This window comes from Saccopteryx leptura, chromosome 3 (assembly GCF_036850995.1).
Source record: "Saccopteryx leptura isolate mSacLep1 chromosome 3, mSacLep1_pri_phased_curated, whole genome shotgun sequence".
Lineage (NCBI taxonomy): Eukaryota > Metazoa > Chordata > Mammalia > Chiroptera > Emballonuridae > Saccopteryx > Saccopteryx leptura.
The window spans coordinates 307966595-307985818 of NC_089505.1; the positions used below are offsets into that span (position 1 = coordinate 307966595).

General features: G+C 38.9%; 1 protein-coding gene across 1 annotated transcript in view; it reads left to right on the forward strand.

Moving 5' to 3' along the window:
- Positions 1 to 19224, forward strand: part of CPA6 (carboxypeptidase A6) — a 317698-nt gene that overhangs the window by 248212 nt on the left and 50262 nt on the right. Inside the window, exons 7-8 of the mRNA XM_066378927.1 lie at positions 2768 to 2878; positions 3357 to 3447. Coding sequence (XP_066235024.1) covers positions 2768 to 2878; positions 3357 to 3447 — 202 coding nt within the window. The remainder of the gene's footprint in view (positions 1 to 2767; positions 2879 to 3356; positions 3448 to 19224) is intronic.

Genomic DNA, 19224 nt, shown 5'->3' on the forward strand with positions numbered 1-19224 from the left:
TATAATAGACTACTATGTAGTTAAAATTAGTAAATCATCAACTTAGTGTCAAAAATATAATATTGAAGAGAACAACAGACTAAAGATTGACACATCTTGATGCATGAAATTTCAAAGCATACACATATATATTGTTCATGAATTGATATATATGTATGTAGCATGACAAAACCATGCATAGGAAAAATAATGTCAAATTTAGGACAGTGATTACCTTGGCAGGGGAGGAAAATGGAATCGAGGAGTGATAAAAAGCTTTAGTTTTATCTACAATGTCTCAAAAGATTTGATAAATGTGGCAAAACATGATTGGTGGGCACATAGATAATATTCTTCTCTGTACTTTTCCTACTTACTTAAAATATATTGTAATTTTTAAAAAGAAAATTAGCACCTTACCAGTGGTGGCACAGTGGATAAAGCATCAACCTGGGACACTGAGGTCCCAGGTTCCAACCTTGAAGTTGCCAGCTTGAGCACAGGCTCACTAGCTTAAACCCAGGGTCGCAGGCTTGAGTATGGGATTATGGACATGACCCCATGGTTGCTGGCTGGAAGCCCAGGGTCCATCCCTGGCTTGATCAAGGTGTCACTGGCTCAGCTTGAGCCCCCTAGTCAAGGCACATATGAGAAGCAATCACTGAACAACTGAAGTGATGCAAATACAAGTTGATGCTTCTCATCTCTCTCTCTCTCTCTCTCTCTCTCTCTCTCTCTCTCTCTCTCTCTCTCATGTGCAGGCACACGCAGCAAAAAAATAAAGAGAAAGTTATCAATATTCTTCTAAATACAAAACTATGGTGGTCACTTGCAGTGAAGAAGGCAGGATAAGCAAACATGCAAATCTCTAGCATAGTTTGGTGGTTAGGTGCTAACATGACCCATAATCCATGCCTGGAAAAGGCAAGACTTCCCCAGTTTTGACTGGCACAAATGAGCCAAGACCCAGTGCTAAGAAGATAAATTACCACGACTTTTTCCTACCCCTTCTTTGCTGCTTTGTTGCCCCAGCTTTCTTTCCTCCCATCTCTAATCTTCCTTTCTAGTGTGGCATCGAAAGCCACCTTAAGGGAGGAATATAGCTAACCATATAGCACTGTCACTGCCATTCCCAGCAGGAGACTTCCTTCAAATATTGGGGAAACTCCATTTTGTAGAGGGAAATTCCAGGATATGTACAATTGATCATATACCAGAGATATTCCTCTAGTTTGAAACATTAGACGGTTAATGGAAATTCAAGCATATATAAATGTTCTACTAATGCTACTTGGCCAACATATTATTATTGAGCCTTAAGTAAAGGAGAACAGGAGAAAATTGTATCAACATATATCTATTTGTGTTGATCCCATAGATATTTCTTATATTTAATAAAGTTGGATTTAATAATTCCTTTCTTATGTTCTTGAATATATCCCTTTATTTTCATTATTATTTCTAATCGAGTGATAGTTTCCAATAATAAATTGTATTATTGGATTGCTCTCTATGAACAGAATTTTCACCATGTAAATACAGAATGCCTCTTTGATGAGTTCAGAAATCCTACTTAACTAAATATAAAAGAAGATTGAAATTTTAAGTATGAAATTTTCCAAGGAAGTTTATATATAATTTAAGAATTATTTTGAATTGCAATCCAAATGGGTATAAAATTAAAGGTAATTCCCCTTCCTGTACATTGTCTCCCAGTCTTGCTCCCCAGAGGCAGCCATTGTTACAAATTTCCTATGTGTTTCTTTGAGGTACTTTACACATAAACAAACATACATCAAAAAGAACTTTTTAAAAAGGAATAGTATTTCAAATTGTCTTGACCTAGCACATTCAATGCTTTTCTGCTTGAGGCCAAATCCATAGCACAGAATCTTCAGACTTGGGGTCAGATACAATGTAATCAAAACCCAATCACAAGAACAAGATGACATAGATGTTATATTATTCATTACAAACTTTTACAAACTTTTTATAGTAGAGTCAGGAGGAAACTGATTGTCCATGCACAAGGTTCTAAGACTTGAATCTGGTACCAGTTAGACAAAGGCAATTAAGTGACGTATAACTAGCTTCTGTTATGATGTATCATGCGAAGAGATAAAAAATATATTTAGGTAACTATTTTGTCCATTGAATAGACTCCTAAAAATACCTGATTATGCAAGATTATTAATTTAAAGTTTGTTTTTCATTAATTTGAGAGAGTGTGTGAGAGAGAGAGAGAAGACGGGAGAGTGAGAGAGAGAAGCATCAACTTGTTCCATTTAGTTGTGCACTCATTGATTGCTTGTCCTGCATGCCCTGATCAGGGGTTGAACCACAGCCTAGCATACTGGGATGACACTTTATCCACTGAGCTACACGGCCAGGGCAATTGTTGCTTTCTTTTTTTTTTTTTTTTTATTTAGACAATTAATTTTAACGGGATGAGATTGATCAATTAGAGTACATAGATTCAGAGAAAACAACTCCAGATCATTTTGACATTTGATTATGTTGTATACCCATCACACAAAGTCAAATTGTCTTCCATCACCTTTTATTTGGTTTTTTTAATGCCCCCTTTGTAAAATGTTTTTTATAATATAAAGTTTAAGACAAGTCTCAATAAAGAATATGTCAAAGAGTATAATTCATATTATTATCTTGTTACTTTTTAACCCAACATATTTAGTATTTCCCTTGGAGACCAAGGATTTTCTTTTTTTTTTTTCTAAATCTGTGTTTTGTATCATTTTGTAAGAAAACTTTCACTTTTGTCTTTCAGGCTCTTCTAACACATAGGAGTGACCCAACCATGAGAAAAATGATGAACCATCTCTATTTTTATATCATGCCCGTGTTTAACGTTGATGGATACCATTTCAGCTGGACTAATGTAAGTCACTTTGCCTATCACTTAAAAAGAGAGACTAAATAAATTGTAGAAAAATATCACAGAACAGGAAGGAATCTCGTGGGCAGCCAGCCTAGTGGTCCAGAGCTACAAAAGAGACCTCCTTTCCCTCCCCCATCATGGCAGCAACCTTTTTATTTTGTTTCTATGTTTAGCTTTGCATGAATTTCATGTAAATAAAGATTTCTCCTTTTAAATAAATTGTGAAAAATCACTATTTTAGTGCAGCTTATTCAATCTGCCTATAAAGAAGTGAAGCCAAGGTAAGAGACAGCAAGTTTGTGGCAGATGTTAGAGCATAAACCTAGGTGCCCAGTCCTCACTCCACTCCCTGAATTTGTCTATTCCCAGAGGAACTCTCCCATTGAGGCTGTGATTCATTCACTAATTGTGCTACTAAAATGCATGTGAATAACTTTGTATTATTTTTTCTGCAACTATGTTTTTAATTACATTCTAGGATAGATTTTGGAGAAAAACAAGGTCAAGGAACTCAAGGTTTCGCTGCCGTGGAGTTGATGCCAATCGAAACTGGAAAGTGAAATGGTGTGGTAAGTTGGGGACTAATTGAGATTCAGATCCAAAGCCTTCTACAGCTTTTACATGCAGAAATGATGAGCCCGTTAGGACTCTATGTAAGACTGATGTTTCTCTGTATGTGAAAACCTGAGAGAGAAAAACATGTACATTGTAGCTGTAATTTGCAAAACAAAATGAAAGGGTTTTTATATATGTAAACATCAAGGATTTAAATCTGTCAATGCAATCCTGAAAACTGAAAATTTCAAGTAAGGAGAAGATGTCATTTTAAGGAAGAAAATTTGCAAAATAAAAAAGCAGGTAGGGTAAACAGAGAGAGGGTGGGAGGAGGGGGAGATAAGGAGGAAGAGTGTGAGAGAGGAGGAAGGGAGAGAGGAGGGTGGGAGAGAGGGGGAAGGAAGAGAGGGGGTGGGAGAGAGGGGGAAGGAAGAGAGGGGGTGGGAGAGAGGGGGTGGGAGAGGGAGGTGGGAGAGGGGGGTGGGAGAGGGGGTGGGAGAGAGGAGGGTGGGAGAGAAGGGGAAGGAAGAGAGGGGGAAGGGAGAGGGGGGAAAGGAGAGAGGGGGTAGGAGAGATGGGGAGGGAGGGAGAGGGAAGGAGAGGGAGGGAGAGAGAATTAGCCATAGCTAGTGTAGAGGAGGCAAAATTTTAATTCTACCCATCTTGAAGTTTTAGCTGGAACTCTTAAACAAAAAAAGACAATTTAACAAGAGAAAAACAGTTTATCGACCTGTACAGTGCATGTCACAGGGGAGAAACCTCATGAAAGGAACTCAAAGTGGCAACTTAGAACTCTGGCTTATAGAGCAGCTCCAACAAAGAGCAATGAATTTGAGGAGAAATGTCAGTACAGAGGGAAGTAGTTTCAGGCTTCCAAGGGCAGCAAATTATGGGAAGATAAAATATATGGTTGGAAACTAATGGAGTAAGGTTTGTTTCCTTTTTCTCTTGTGCCTTCTCTGGCTGGTAAGAATCTGTCTCCAAGAAAAGTAGAGTGTATATCCTGTGTTTAGGCAGAAAGGGGGAGGGTAGAGAGAGCTCTCCCTGTATTTGCTGCTGCTTCATTGCCTTCAGCACTAAATAGTTGTTATATCAAAGAGGCATATTTAGGGTGACATATTTTAGTTTCCTTCACTGGTATTACATGTGGTAACAGGAGGGAAGGGAAGAAGTGTTATCAAAATGCAGTTGTAAGGAGCTGCCCTTTGCCTGAGTCCAACCATAGCTCCCTCAAAATATGACCTTTGCACAATAGAAAGTCTTCGTTAGTCCCTCAGAAGGAGGCCTATCATCAGCCACTCAGTCTGTGACAGTTTGGGTTCTATGTTAGATGCTACTCCTCCTGTCCCCAAGAGCCTGAGAGAGAATAACTGGGTGTGGCTTAGATTCCTCCCACATCTCCCTCTGGGAACCTCCCTCCATCAGTTAGAACTGGCAAATAAAAATGTGATAGAGTAGAAAGAATATGACTCTAGAATATGACAGATAGGGTTTCAATCTACTGTTATTGCTCAAATGATCTGGGCAATTTTCCTTTATCTATCCAATAATAATAATACCCACCTCAGAGGGTTCTTCTAAGGATTAAAGAAATTCACGTATGTTAAACGGCTAATTTAGTCCTAGTTCCAAATAGGAATCTAAGTGTCAGTACCCGACCTCTTCTCCCCAAGGCTCCAGAATGGTCAGCTCATGTCTGAGCCTCAGGTCAATTGTAAAACTACCTTGTCCTTCAGGAGAGTGTTGTGACGATGATCCATAAGGCAAGCTGAAAAGGTTTGCACTCATGGGGAAAGAAAAAGCACTGCATAAACACTACAAAGTGGTATTGTTGGTGTCTGTTTGCAGGTAAAATATTTTTCTTGCCTGGCCAGTTGGCTAAGTGGTAGAGTGTCGGCCTGGCGTGCAGGAGTCCCGGGTTCGATTCCCGGCCAGGGCACACAGGAGAAGCGCCCATCTGCTTCTCCACCTCTCCCCCTCTCCTTCCTCTCTGTCTCTCTCTTCCCCTCCCACAGCCAAGGCTCCATTGGAGCAAAGTGGGCCCAGGCGCTGAGGATGGCTCCATGGCCTCTGCCCCAGGCGCTAGAATGGCTCTAGTTGCAACAGAGCAACACCCCAGATGGGCAGAGCATCACCCCCTGGTGGGCGTGCCGGGTGGATCCCGGTCGAGCACATGTGGGAGTCTGTCTGACTGCCTCCCCATTTCCAACTTCAGAAAAATACAAAAAAAAAAAAGAAATTTTTTTCTTCAACCTGGGCTGAGGCAACAAACTTGTTCACGTAAACACCCTAAGACCGCTCATACTTTTCATTCTCTTTTTCCCCCTCTCTGATGGGACCACTGTGTGTGTTCATTGGTATGTGTCTCGTTTCACAAGTTGGCAGCCACCCATATCCATACAAGTGTCATACATGTGATGGCCCCAACCGTCCGAGTGAGTGTCCCGAAAGGGTAACTGAGCTGAGTAACCTGAGCAGGCAGCCAGCTCTGCCGTGTAAGGTGAGACCCTTGTTTATATCCAGTTCCAAATAACTGCCTTGCTTCCCTTGGTTCTTCCTCCCTTACCCGACGTGCTCCCTTCATCCATATGCCTTCTTTGACTTCTTAGTTTCAACCTCTGTCCTAACTAGTATTTTTTTGACTCTTCCCATTTTTGAGTCATTCTGATTTTTTTGTAAGTCAACACTCAAGATGTTGACAAGGGATTATGGCAAATGTCAATTGCAAATGTCCTTGATAGACCACTGTAAGTGAGGTGGAAATGCAAACAGTCTGGCTGGGACCATCTCTCCCCCTGAATGTCTCCCAAGTCAGTTCAGCTGATTTGACAGGCAGGCAGCCCTGGCCTTCCTGCCTCATGGCATCAGACCCATCTCTCCACAGCTGTTTGTTTGGTCAAAGGGACAGTGAACCTCACTGAGGGAACCACTCTTAGGTCAAAGGCATGGAAACAAGTGCAATCTCTCAGTGAACCTACAAATAAGCATTCACTGTAAAAATGATATGGAAATGCCCAGGTCCACTGAAAACACTATAGAATCAACACTGAACCGACAAAAACAGCTGCTTCTGTCTCTTAAGTCAGTGAGCCTCAGAGTTAATGAGTAGAACACAAAACTGCTTTTTACCAATGAGAACTCTGCCCCATAAGAAGTGTTAACCCTTCAGTGACTTTAATGTAGAGTATATAGCCTCCAGCATACACATGGAAACCAGTACGTACTTCTTTCCAATACTTCATAGCTCTGCTTGGTGGCCTTCAGGCCATGAAACAAATAGCAGTGCTATGAAAGCCCAACCAAGATACTCAACAAAGTCAGAGTAGTGGTAAGAACCAAAAATAAATACATCAATTTCATGTATTTACTTAACAAAGTTAATTGAGCAAATACTCTGTACTGGACACTGTGGGGGTTTCTCCCATCTTTCTATACACTCTTCTTAGAGAATTCTGTGAACACAGTTTGCTTTTTCCAAACTGTAATAAACCCAGGAGAGAAGCAAAGAGTTTGAATGATAGCCATACTTAAGCTTTAATCTCTGAATAAATCAAATGTTGCCTAAACATAAATTACAATTAGGACAATCTACAGAATGAGAGAATATGTGTGAAAGTCATATATCTAATAAGGTGCTTATATTCAAAATATTAAAAGAACTCTAACAACTTAACAGTAAAAATACATATAACCCAATTTAAATGCACAAATGATTTAAGCAGACATTTCTCCAAAGAAGATAAACAAATGGAAATAAGCATAAAAAAAAATGCTCAACATCATTAGCCATCAGAAAAATGCACATAAAGGTACCACTTCACACTTACAAAGATGGCTATAATAAAAAGACAATAATAAGTGTTGGTGAAGATGTGGACAATTGGAACACTTCCACTTGCTGCTAGGAATGTAAAATGATGCAGCCACTAGGGAAGACTATTTAATAGCTCCTCAAAGTTAAACACAGAGTTACCATATGGCCTAGCAATTCCACTCCTAGGTATATACCCAAGAGAAATAAAAACATTTGTCCATACAATGACTTCCCCATGAATGTTTATAGCAGCATTATTCATACCAGCCAAAAAATAGAAACAAATCAAATGTCTATCAACTGATGAATAAACAAAATATAGTATATTCATACAATGGAATATTATTTGGCCATAAAAAAGTTAAAATATTGCCTGACCAGGTGGTGGTGCAGTGGATAGAGCATCAACCTGGAACGCTGGCGACCCAGCTTCGAAACCCTGAGGTCACCAGCTTGAGTGCAGGGTCGCTGGTTTGAGCATGGGATCACAGACATGACCCCATGGTTGCTGGCTTGAGCCCAAAGGTCCTGGCTTGAAGCCCAAGGTTGCTGGCTGAGCCCAAGGTTGCTTTCTTGAGCAAGGGGTCACTGGCTTGGCTGCAGTCCCCCAGTCAAGGCACATATGAGAAAGCAATCAATGAACAACTAAGGTGCCACAATTAGGCTACAATTAGGTGCCACAATTAGGCTTCTCATCACTCTCCCTTCCTGTCTGTCTGTCTCTCTCTCATACACACACACACACACACACACACACACACACACACAAATAAATAAAAATAAAATATTGATACATAGATGCAACTTGAAAACATTATGCTATAAAATAAGCAATAACAGTATAACATTATATGATTCCACTTATATGAAATGTCCAAAATAGGCAAATCTATAGACAGTAGATTAGCAGGTACCAAGGGCTTAGAAGAGGGAGATTAGGGAATGACTGCCAATAGGTAAGGGGTTTCCTTCAGGGATGCTAAAGTACTGGGGTAGGCAAAACAGGTTAATAATAATAAGGAATACAAACAGTAATAAATAAATAAATACAAGCATAAACTCTTTCGCATACTCCCAACTGTAAACCAACTTCTGCCCACCCCAGTATTTTGGAATTATATTGTGATATGATTGAGAATATTCTAAAATTCATACTCTACAAATTACACTTCAAAAGAGTGAATTTTATGGTATGTGAATTATAGCTCAATAAAGCTGTTCCAAAAATTTTTAATTGCCATTCAGGAGCTAGTTAGGCACTTAATGAAATATAACTCTCTCTTTAGAAAAGCCAGTCATCTAATTTTGTAAATTAGGTGTAATATGGAGAAAACCATATTTTTTGCAGCCTGATTACTACGTCCCTCTTCACACATGCCCTTCCCCTGCTAAAAACCCCCTCAGTCTATCAAAAAAAAAATGGGGGTCCTGTTTAGTTGGAAAAATGTTTTGATAGATCACCTGAAGTGAAAAGGGAACTTACTACATACCGTTGCTCTCAGCCGATGCCTGTGAAAAAAATAGCTGGTCTCTGGCCATCTTTCTAAGAGGATGAGTTCCGCCCATTGAAGGGCTTTGGTTTTGAGAGAATCTATTCTACCTGAGAATCTGAGCTGAATTTCTATTAAAAATATAGGAATTTCAGAGACTAAATTTGGGATAAGGAGGGGTGGTAAAAGAGAGAGAAAGGTAACTGCTAAAAACCTAACGAGGGACTTTGGAACTCAAAGATGTCTAACGAGGATTTTAATTAAATTTTTGCTGTGCAGTATGTAAATCCTCTTCAGTATTACATAATCACCACCATTGTTAGTATTCAGTACAATTTGCTTCACTGACTAAGGTTTGTGTAATTAGACCTGCTATTTGGGAATGTGAAGAAGTGCTGAGACTGGTCTCCAGGTGAGCTCAGGGAAAGAACTCATCCTCATCAAATTTTCAGAGGCATGGAACTCACAACAGGAATGCACTGCCTTATAAAACAATGAATTACATCACTGAGTTTGACAGATAGGAGTTGGATAACTTGGGGCTGAGAATAACATATAGATGGAATTAGATATTAACTAGATGATCGGACTAGAATCTTAAAATCCCTACCATCTCTGTTAAAAATCCTTACCTATTGTCTTTTCTAAGGGTGCTTCTAACACATTATATATTAATCCATTTTTAAATTAAAAACAAATGTATATCTAGCTGCCAAAGAGGAAAAAAAATGTATAAGTACCTTCTATAATACAAGGTGCTATAAATTGTATCAGAAAGTTCTGGAAGATTTAACGGGTCCTTATCTAATGCCCAAGGAATTAATTGAGATTATAGCAAAATATAAAGGGAAAATCTATTGGTTTATCCCATTTTTTTATAACCAGTTGAGTATAAAATGATATATTAACTATCTAAAATCTTCTGCAGAAGTTGATAGAGAAATTTTAAAATTAGAGAATCAATTAGTTAAATTATTATGCTCAGTTGTACTTTTTATAGATAGTAAAAGGCATAGAGTCCTAGAGATTTAGAAATCTGGATCATAAGGGTTTGCTCACTTGTGCTGATACGTGGCTAGCATTTGTTAAGGATTCATCATGTGCCAAGCATGTGCTAAGTGCTCAAGATGAATTTCTCAGTAGTCAATGCTATTGTTATCCCTGTTTAACTGATGAAAAAACTATGATTCATAGAAATTAGGAAACATGCTCCAAATTATACAAAAATTGAGCCAGAATGGGAAGCCCCTATTTCTAGTTATTAGTATGACCCTGAGGGATCAACTTACCATCATCAGTTGCTCCATTTTGTTAAACAACGCATGTATGCAAAGGAGTAGTTTGGTATTAAAAGAGTAAGAAGTCTGGGCTCATTTAACCAAAGTGATGAAACAGAAAAAAAAGAGAGAGAGAGAGATTGGGAATATATAAAGAGAAGAAAGGAGAGGAAGATTCCCCAGTTGCTATTTCTGATCTTGGGCCACCTCATATCATGCAGGTAGTTTGAATTTGCATGTGATATCATGTGGTAATCACAAATTCTCCTGGGAGACTTATTTTCTCCCAGCCAGAGGTTGAGATCATCCCTCAGAGGCAGACTGTTTTGTAGCCCACACCCTTTGAGGGTCCCAGGTATATGCCCAGGGCTGGTTGCCCCTTCCTGCATATTGAGAATCCAAACCAAGTTCCCCTGCCAACATGGCACTCAGCCGTTTATACAAGACTCTGTAACCAACACCCTGAGAATGGCTGCCACTTTTGCTTCAGCTGCTCTCATTCCAGCTCCTTTCTCCTGTCCCTTCAGGACAGCGGTTCTCAAAGTGTGCACCAGGGTGCACTTGGTGTGCCCTAGAAGATTTCCAGGTGTGCCCTATGGTATTCCAGAGAAATATGTGCCTTTTGGGGACCAAATAACCAACAGGGTTTTTGTAGTTTAGATTTTTGGGAGACAGAGGTGTGGGGAATTGGCTGTAAGCTGACAGTCTGCCCAACCCCCCCACCTCACTTGCCTGATTAGGTTGCAAAAGGCTGTTAAGCTGTGGTGCTGGATTGTTTACACTACCCCCATGTTCCCGGGAAAGACTGGAGGCAAGTTTCTTCTATCCTTTGTTTGATGTAAAGTTAAGATGATATGTATAGTGGAGGTTTTCTACACTCAACACAATTAAAAGTAAAAAGAGAGGAATTCTTCAATGTATTGACAAGGAAATGAGAGTTTGCCTTTCAAATATATGCCCAAACATTGAAGAAATCACTAGGACACATCAGGCTCATGTTTCTCATTTACACAAGAATGAAAAAACTTAACACATTCGTGCCAGGACCTGCTGAATTTACTAAATCTTACTAAGAATGTATCTACCTATATAAAAAGATAACTTTTTTGTCATTTTTAAATTTTTTTAACCCCTCTTTCTTACGAATTCTAAAAAGCATGACTCAAAAAATGTAACATAAAAATGTTTCTTAATGTCAGAATAAATTTAATTTTGTCATATTTATTTTGTTTAATTACCATAAAAGCACACTTGGACTTTATATTTTTTTCTTTAATATTTGACTTAATTATTATAACATATTTTTCAGAAATCTGTATATAGTGCGCCTACAATTATTTGTAGAATTTTAAATGGGCCGCAACTTCAAAGACTTTGAGAACCACTGCTTCAGGAACACCTTTGAGAACTTTGCCGTGTAATCACATTGATTTATTGGACACGTGGATGTGTTTTAAACAGAAACTTTTATCACCTTATCCGCCACATCCTGCCATGTTGCCTGAAAACCCAGCTAGCATTTTAAACATGAACACAATTAGAATTAGTGTTGGCCTGACTTCTTGGTGATGGTTTTGAGAGCCTCTCTCATCACCATTATTGCCTCAAACAATCCTACCTCTACTTGACCATAGAGAACCTACCAATACCAGGCCACATTCTCTCTTATTTGCAGCCTTCCTCAAGGACTAACACTACCAGAGCAATACTATCACAGTTTCAAATTGAAGCTTTCCAGATGAAAATATGCAGCTTTAAGGTATTTTTTACTCTTCTTCCAAATGTTCGCTTTTAAATCCTTGTATAAAATAGCCCTTGTGATGTTTGGCAAGAGCTGACAATGGGTGTTGAAACTGAGAGAGAACTGGTTCTTACTGATTTTTCAGGTTTTGTAGTTGTTTTAGGTGGTTTCTCTCTTAAATTTCTCCCATAATGAAGTCTGTAATGTGTGTCCTGGGTAGGCATTCTTCACCCATTCTGACCTCTTTCTAGTGTGACTTCCTATACTGCTGAGGTCAAAAATGATAAAGACTGCATTTCCTGGAACCCCTTAGAGCTAGGAATCTGGGTGTGATTTAGACTCTACCATCAGGTGCCCTCACATGAGACTTTGTGAAAGGAAGATGGAGGTCATTTTTCTATGGCTTCTATTGTCCCTGCTCGCTGGTACCATTGCAGAGGCATGTGGTTTATCTGAGGAAGTTCCCTCACCTCCACATCCCTGAAAGTGCTGCTTCCTCACCTTAGAAAAGACAGTAGCCCTCCTGGCACCTTCCTGAAAGCTCTAACTACAAAAGATCCTAAATGCCATATAAATATATTTTTTAACCCACTGTGTTTAGCCACAGTAGATTCTGTAAACTTTCATGGAACCCTGACCAATCCAGAGCCTCTCAGAAATAATTTATTTCCCAGTCCACATCTACTACACCAGCTAAGATGTTTACTCTTGCATAAGCTATCTCTGACATTCTGTTCAATTTTTCTTTTTCTTTGTTTTCATTATTGCTACTATTTAGCCCACCTTTTCATATTCAGTTGCCATCTATACTATTTGCCTTTTAAAATAATGCACCTGTTAGAAATACTAGTAGTTGCTATTACCTCTATCTCTTGAGTATCACTCAGCTGAAGATATAGTGCCAATTCCCTTTAGCGCTCTTCTAACTCATCAACCTTCAACATGTTTTTTTGCAAATTTCATTCTTTCTAGGCTAGAAGATTTTAAGACAACTGAAAATACTTCTGTTTCTAACATTTAGAGAACATACCAAAAGCTTTTTTTTCTTCTCTTGCTATAGAAACACATATATATGTATGTATGTTTATTTTTTGCTTAATCCCTTTACCTTCTTTCATCCAGTCCCCAACCCCCTTCCCCCCTGACAGCTGTCAGTGTCTTTTCTGTATCTGTGAATCTGTTTCTCTTTGTTTATAGTGTTCGTTAGATTCCACATATAACTAAAATCACATGGTACTTGTCTTTCTCTGACTGGCGTATTTCACTTAGCATAATAATCTCCAGGTCCATCCATGCTGTCCCAAATGTAAGATTTCCTTTTCTTTTTTTTCTTTTTATGGCAGAGTTTTATTCCATTGTGTAAAATGTACCACAGATTTTTTATCTACTCATCTACTTGTGGGCACTTAGGCTGTTTCTAGGTCTTGGCTATTGTAAATAATGCTGCAATGAACATAGGAGTGCATGTATGCTTTCAAATTAGTGTTTGGGGTTTCTGTTTTATTTTTTGAGAAGTTACTCTTAAATTCTATTTTTCCTAATCTAGATAATGGTAATATGCAAAACTCACTTCATCTCCCTGTTTTATATTTGATGTTCCTTACTCAAGACACACACAAATACTTTTAAAAATTAGCTTTTTGTGTCTGACTAGATGGTGGCACAGTGGATAGAGCACTGGACTGGGATGCAGGGAACGCAGGTTCGAAATCCTGAGGTCACCGGCATGAGCGCGGGCTCATCCAGCTTAAGCATTGGGCTCACCAGCTTGAGCAAGGGATCACTGGCTTAAGCGTAGAATTATAGACATGACCCCAAAGTCGCTAGCTTGAGCTCAAGGTTGCTGACTTGAGCAAGGGGTCATTCACTCTGCTGTAGCCCCCCCAGTCAAGGCACATATAAGAAAGCAATCAATGAAGAACTAAAGGAGCTGCAACAAAGACTTGATGCTTCTCATTTCTCTCTCTTCCTGTCTGTCTGTCCCTCTCTCTGTCACAAAAAAATATATATATTAGCTTTTTGTAACTACGAATTAAATTATGCTTGATATTGATTGTGTGTGTGTTCACAAACTCAAATATTGTTTTATTTCTCTAATTATTCTTGTGGTTAAATATGCAAGAATTTGCATATAAAAGACAATATCTTAGTTTATTTATAACATCTATTCCAACATCATGAACAAATATCACTGAAGTAAGTAGCATTAAAAATATATTTTTTAAGTAATGCATAATAGTGGCCACAGCATCAGCCCCTCAGCTCCTTGAATACTGAGCTACTGATATTTCATTTGGTTCAGTAATTTTAAGTGATTTTTAAGTCCAGTAATTTTATTGCACCTGTTTCAGCAGGCAACCCTTTCATGTTGCTCAATCATGAAAAGGCCTCTAGTCTTGCTGTGGGCATATAAGTAAGGTGGTGGGTTTGAGGGGGGGTTGTTTTTTAGTTTTCAAAAGTTAGAAGCAGGGAAGCAGTCAGACAGACTCCCACATGTGCCCGACTGAGATCCACCCGGCATTCCCACTAGGGGATGATGCTCTGCCCATCTGGGCTGTTGCTCCTTCCGTTGCAGCTGGAGCCATTCTAGTGCCTGAGGCAGAGGCCATGGAGCCATCCTCATTACCCAGGCCAGCTTTGCTCTCATGGAGCCTTGCCTGTGGGAGGGGAAGAGAGAGACAGAGAGGAAGGAGAGGGGGAGGGGTGGGGAAGCAGATGGACACTTCTCCTGTGTGCCCTGACCGGGAATCAAACCAGGGACTTCCACACGCTGGGCTGACAAAGAGTAAGATTTTAAAGCCTTTATCTATTAATTACTTTTTCACTGTGCTGATTGCTTTTTAGCATTATTGCATTTCTGAGTTTACCAAAAACAAAATACATCTCCTTGATAATTTTCCTCTGGCTGTGTCATTTGCCTTTGACAAGTTAAGTTATTTTTGATTTTCATAAATTTCATGTGCATCTAACTGCTTTGAAATTTTTGGTTCTTGTAACTGTTATTAACATCTCATAAGCACCACAGCATTATGTTCCTTCTGGGTCACTAATGTTGTGAAATATTTTCCTTGTGTTCAGGTTTTCTTTCAATCTATATGCTTATTTTAACCCAATTTCTTTTGAAGTAACTTTTCCTGTTAGTAAAACAATCTTTTTTGAATGCTATCCTTACATACAAAAATAGAAAACTGGCCCTGGCCGGTTGGCTCAGCGGTAGAGCGTCGGCCTGGCGTGGGGGGGAACCCGGGTTCGATTCCCGGCCAGGGCACATAGGAGAAGCGCCCATTTGCTTCTCCACCCCCCCCCCTCCTTCCTCTCTGTCTCTCTCTTCCCCTCCTGCAGCCAAGGCTCCACTGGAGCAAAGATGGCCGGGGCGCTGGGGATGGCTCCTTGGCCTCTGCCCCAGGCGCTAGAGTGGCTCTGGTTGCGGCAGAGCGACACACACCCCCCACACCCCACCCCACCCCCCCCCCCCCGGAGGGGCAGAGCATCGCCCCCTGGTGGGCAGAGCATCGCCCCTGGTGGGCGTGCCGGGTGGATCCCGGTCGGGCGCATGCGGGAGTCTGTCTGACTGTCTCTCCCCATTTCCAGCTTCAGAAAAATACAAAAAAAAAAAAAATAGAAAACCAATGATATTCTTTCTATCTACTACTTTTTATAATTGCTTGAAAAGCTGTCATGTGCTGAATAATAACAAGAAACACATGCGAGTCACCCTGCCTTAACGCAGTCTTCTAGAATAGCACAGCCCAAACCACACACGACCCTAGTGAACTGCCAAACCCTAGCGGCCCAGAAGAAGTTATTAGGGGCCCCTGAAATAATGGTCTTAGTCTGTTCTAGCTGCTATAATGAAATCCCAGAGTCTGGGTTGCTTATGAAAAATAAACGTTCATTCCTCGTAGCTCTGAAGGCTGGCAAGTTCAGGATCATGGCACCAGCCAGCAGATGCAGTGCTTAGTGAGGGCTCTGCTTTATAAATAATGCCTTCTCATTGTGTTCTCCCAAGGTTGAAGGTGCTGGGGAGCCCTCTGGAGTCCATTCTATCAGGTCATTAGCCCCTTTTATGAGGGCTCCCTCTCATGACCTAATTACCTGCATAAGTCCCACCTCCTATTACCTTCACATTGAGCATTAGGATTTCAACATATGAATGGGGGGGCAGACATTCAAACCAGAGTCATAAAAGATATAATAATGGTAAAATTTTTAAGTTGTAAGGAAAAAGATATTTTTACAGCATTAGAAAAAAGACCAAATACATTTTCTATAGTGGTCATCTGAGGTTATCAGATACATGCCTAAATTTGTTCATTCATGTATTCAACTACTAGTCACTGAGCTGGTCAATGGGAAACAGCAGTAAAAAAGAAAATTCAGATTGTCACTTGTTCTATGAAGAAAAAGTAATACCTGGAGAGTAATAGAGAATACCAGGTGGGGAAGGGTGAGCTGTCTAACGTGGCAATAGGGAAGCCACAGTGATAAGATAAGCCTGAGAGTGAAGGAGGGCTGGGCCCATAGCAGGTAGAGGGAACAATAGTGTAAAGGCTCCAAGTTGGGAGCATTTTTGTGTGTTTATGGAAGAACAAGAGGGCTGCATGGCTGGAGCTGAGTGAGAGACGAGAGCAGGTGGGCGATAAAGTCAGAGCAGAACCAGAGGCCAGGTGATATAGGTCCAGCAGCTTCGGAAGGACTTTGGATTTTTTTCTGAATGGAATGAGAAACCACTGGAGAGTTTTGAATTGAAAAGTGATATCATCTAACAAACATTTTAAGATAATCTGGCTACTCTGTACTGAAAAGACTGTTGAGTGTAAATATTTATATTCAAATTACACTTATATGGTCAATAATATTGTAATAACTGTATGGGATCAGATAATACTAGATTTATCAGTGTGATAACTTTGTAAGTTATGTCTAATCACTATAGTTGTATACCTGAAACTAATATAATGTTGTTTTTTAAACTATAATTGAACATTTCTCTTTAAGTGAAAATGATTCCTCCACAATAATAAAAATACCTAATCCAAAACCTCAAAAAATTATACTTGCACATTTGAAAGCATTGCTTTCAAAATATAATTAAAAATGTCTAATCTAAGAATATTATTATCCACATTTTTAGCCATTCATGGCATATATCACAATAAATTCCAAATGTAAATATATTTGTATTAAGTAAAGATCTAAGTGTTTTTTTTTACAGGAACCAAAGTAAAAATAAGCATCCATGCAAGAAGAAAATATTTGCAATAAATATAGAAAAGAATGTTTTACTTATCATTTTTAAATAAACACTTCAGAATCAAACATTCCATAATAAAAATACTTTTTAAGAGACAAAATAAAATGTGAAGAAAAACTCCAAGATTCTAGAGGTAAAAGTTAAAAAAACAAACAAAAAAAATTATAATTCATGAAAATAAACTAACATGATAAAATGAACAACCTCTTAGAAATCAAAAATGATATTAAAACAAGATAATATTTCATCTATTAGATCATCCCTCAAAATGTTTAATAACGTAAGTTGGAAGCAATGGTAAAACTAGGAGAGCGTGTATTTCTGGGGGCATTAGAAAGCAATTTGACCAGACACATCAAAAATGCCATTCATTCTTCCATTTATTGGGGGGAAAAAAGTTATACTGCATGCATTCTTTTACCACACTGTGCTAGGCACTTATAAAGCAGAGGTAAATCTAACAGATTCCCTGTCCTCATCAAGTTTGAAAACATTGAGGCTGGAGTAGGTGAAGAGAAGAAAAAAAGGAGAAAGAAGTGAAGAGAAAAGAAAGAAAAAGATGAAATAAAATGTTATAGATACTGTATAGAAATATATATGGTATATCTATGCAGATATATACAAATATGCATATGGTACTGTGGAAATATAAAGAGGTTACCAGATCTACTTAATAAAGTTAGAAAAGTCTTCATAGAAGAGATAATAACAGATTTAAGTATTAAAAATATATCTGTCATCAGGTAGACTAAACTGGGGCAGAAGGTAAATAGAGAAAAGGATTCCGTGTCAAGAGGGCAACCAGGCAGGGGAAACAAGAATGACCTTGAGGAAAATATGCAACATGAAACCGAAGGGAGTGCTATGAGGATGGCAGGTGGCCCTGCATGGTCTGAAAGAAGCATAACTGGAAGAACTGGTGAAAGATGAGGCCAGAGAAGGTCCCAGAGGTCATGATGGACATGCTGAGGTTCAGTACTGTGCTGAGCTCTACAGATAAATTTTAGAAGCTATGCCTGTCAAACTGAACTGAGGTTTTATGTATATGAAGTTATATCACAAAATCACAGAGACATAGCATACCTTCAGGGCATATCCGTTTCATTTGAAGATATCAGGAGAATTATTTGACGTTAGAACACAAATACATAATTGAGTGGACTGGACAATCCACATAAATTTTTAGAGAAAAACAAAGATTTCAAAGAAGTTATAGACTACAGTCTTTGTAGACTTTGCCCATTAGGGGTATTTTGATGGAAAGATTTGCACTGAAAAATTAGAAGCCTTTAAAAGGAGGAATAACTAGGAGCTTCTAAAGCCAGGTAGAAAATGACTGATCTCTGAGTGTCACTTAAGCAGGAATGTCAGCCAAAGGATCGGTTAGTAAACTACAGCAGGACCATAGTTCAGGGAACAAGGATGGAGAGTGCAAAAACAACAGCACTCACTTAAATCCCAGCAAGACACAGACGATGAATTTCAGATGGAAAAGGGGGGTTCTAGGATTACTCCATTTCTGGCTAGAGTGACTGGTGGATAGAGGCGTCATCTATCTAGATTGGGCATTTGTGAGAGATGAAGATTTGATGACAAATTTGCATCTTTAAGCAGTAGATTTAAAGTGTCTGAGGGAATCTAGGGCAAGAAGTGCAATAGATAACTGGATGTAGGCTTGTAGTATTGGAAAGGGGGCAAGTCTTATCATTTAGGCTTGTAGGTCCTTAATACTTAGGGAGTGGTTGAAGATTTGGGGACAGATCAGATGGGTACACATGAACAGTGAGAAGAGAGTCAAAGCAGAACCTAAAGCCTACATATAACCTTTGGTTTAAGCATTTTATTTTGAAAATATATTATAAGGAAAGGGAAAAAGATGCTAACCATAGTATCACTTATAATAATAAAAGGTTGAAAACGACTCAAATGTTGAAATGGGCAATGGTTAAATTAATTAATATATTATATATTCATTTGTTAAAACTTTAGAAAGCATAAAAATAGCATTTTTAAATAATTAAAAGCTTATAATATTGAGTGTTTCTAGTTATAACTTTTTCACTGTGAATACAATTCTATAAAATATATAATGATTCTATATGTACCTGTGACAGATATGTGTGTGATATATACACATTCACATACTAACATGGGGGGGAGAACTGGGGAAGAATATACCCAGATGCTGGTATATATATTGTAGGACTAATGTTGT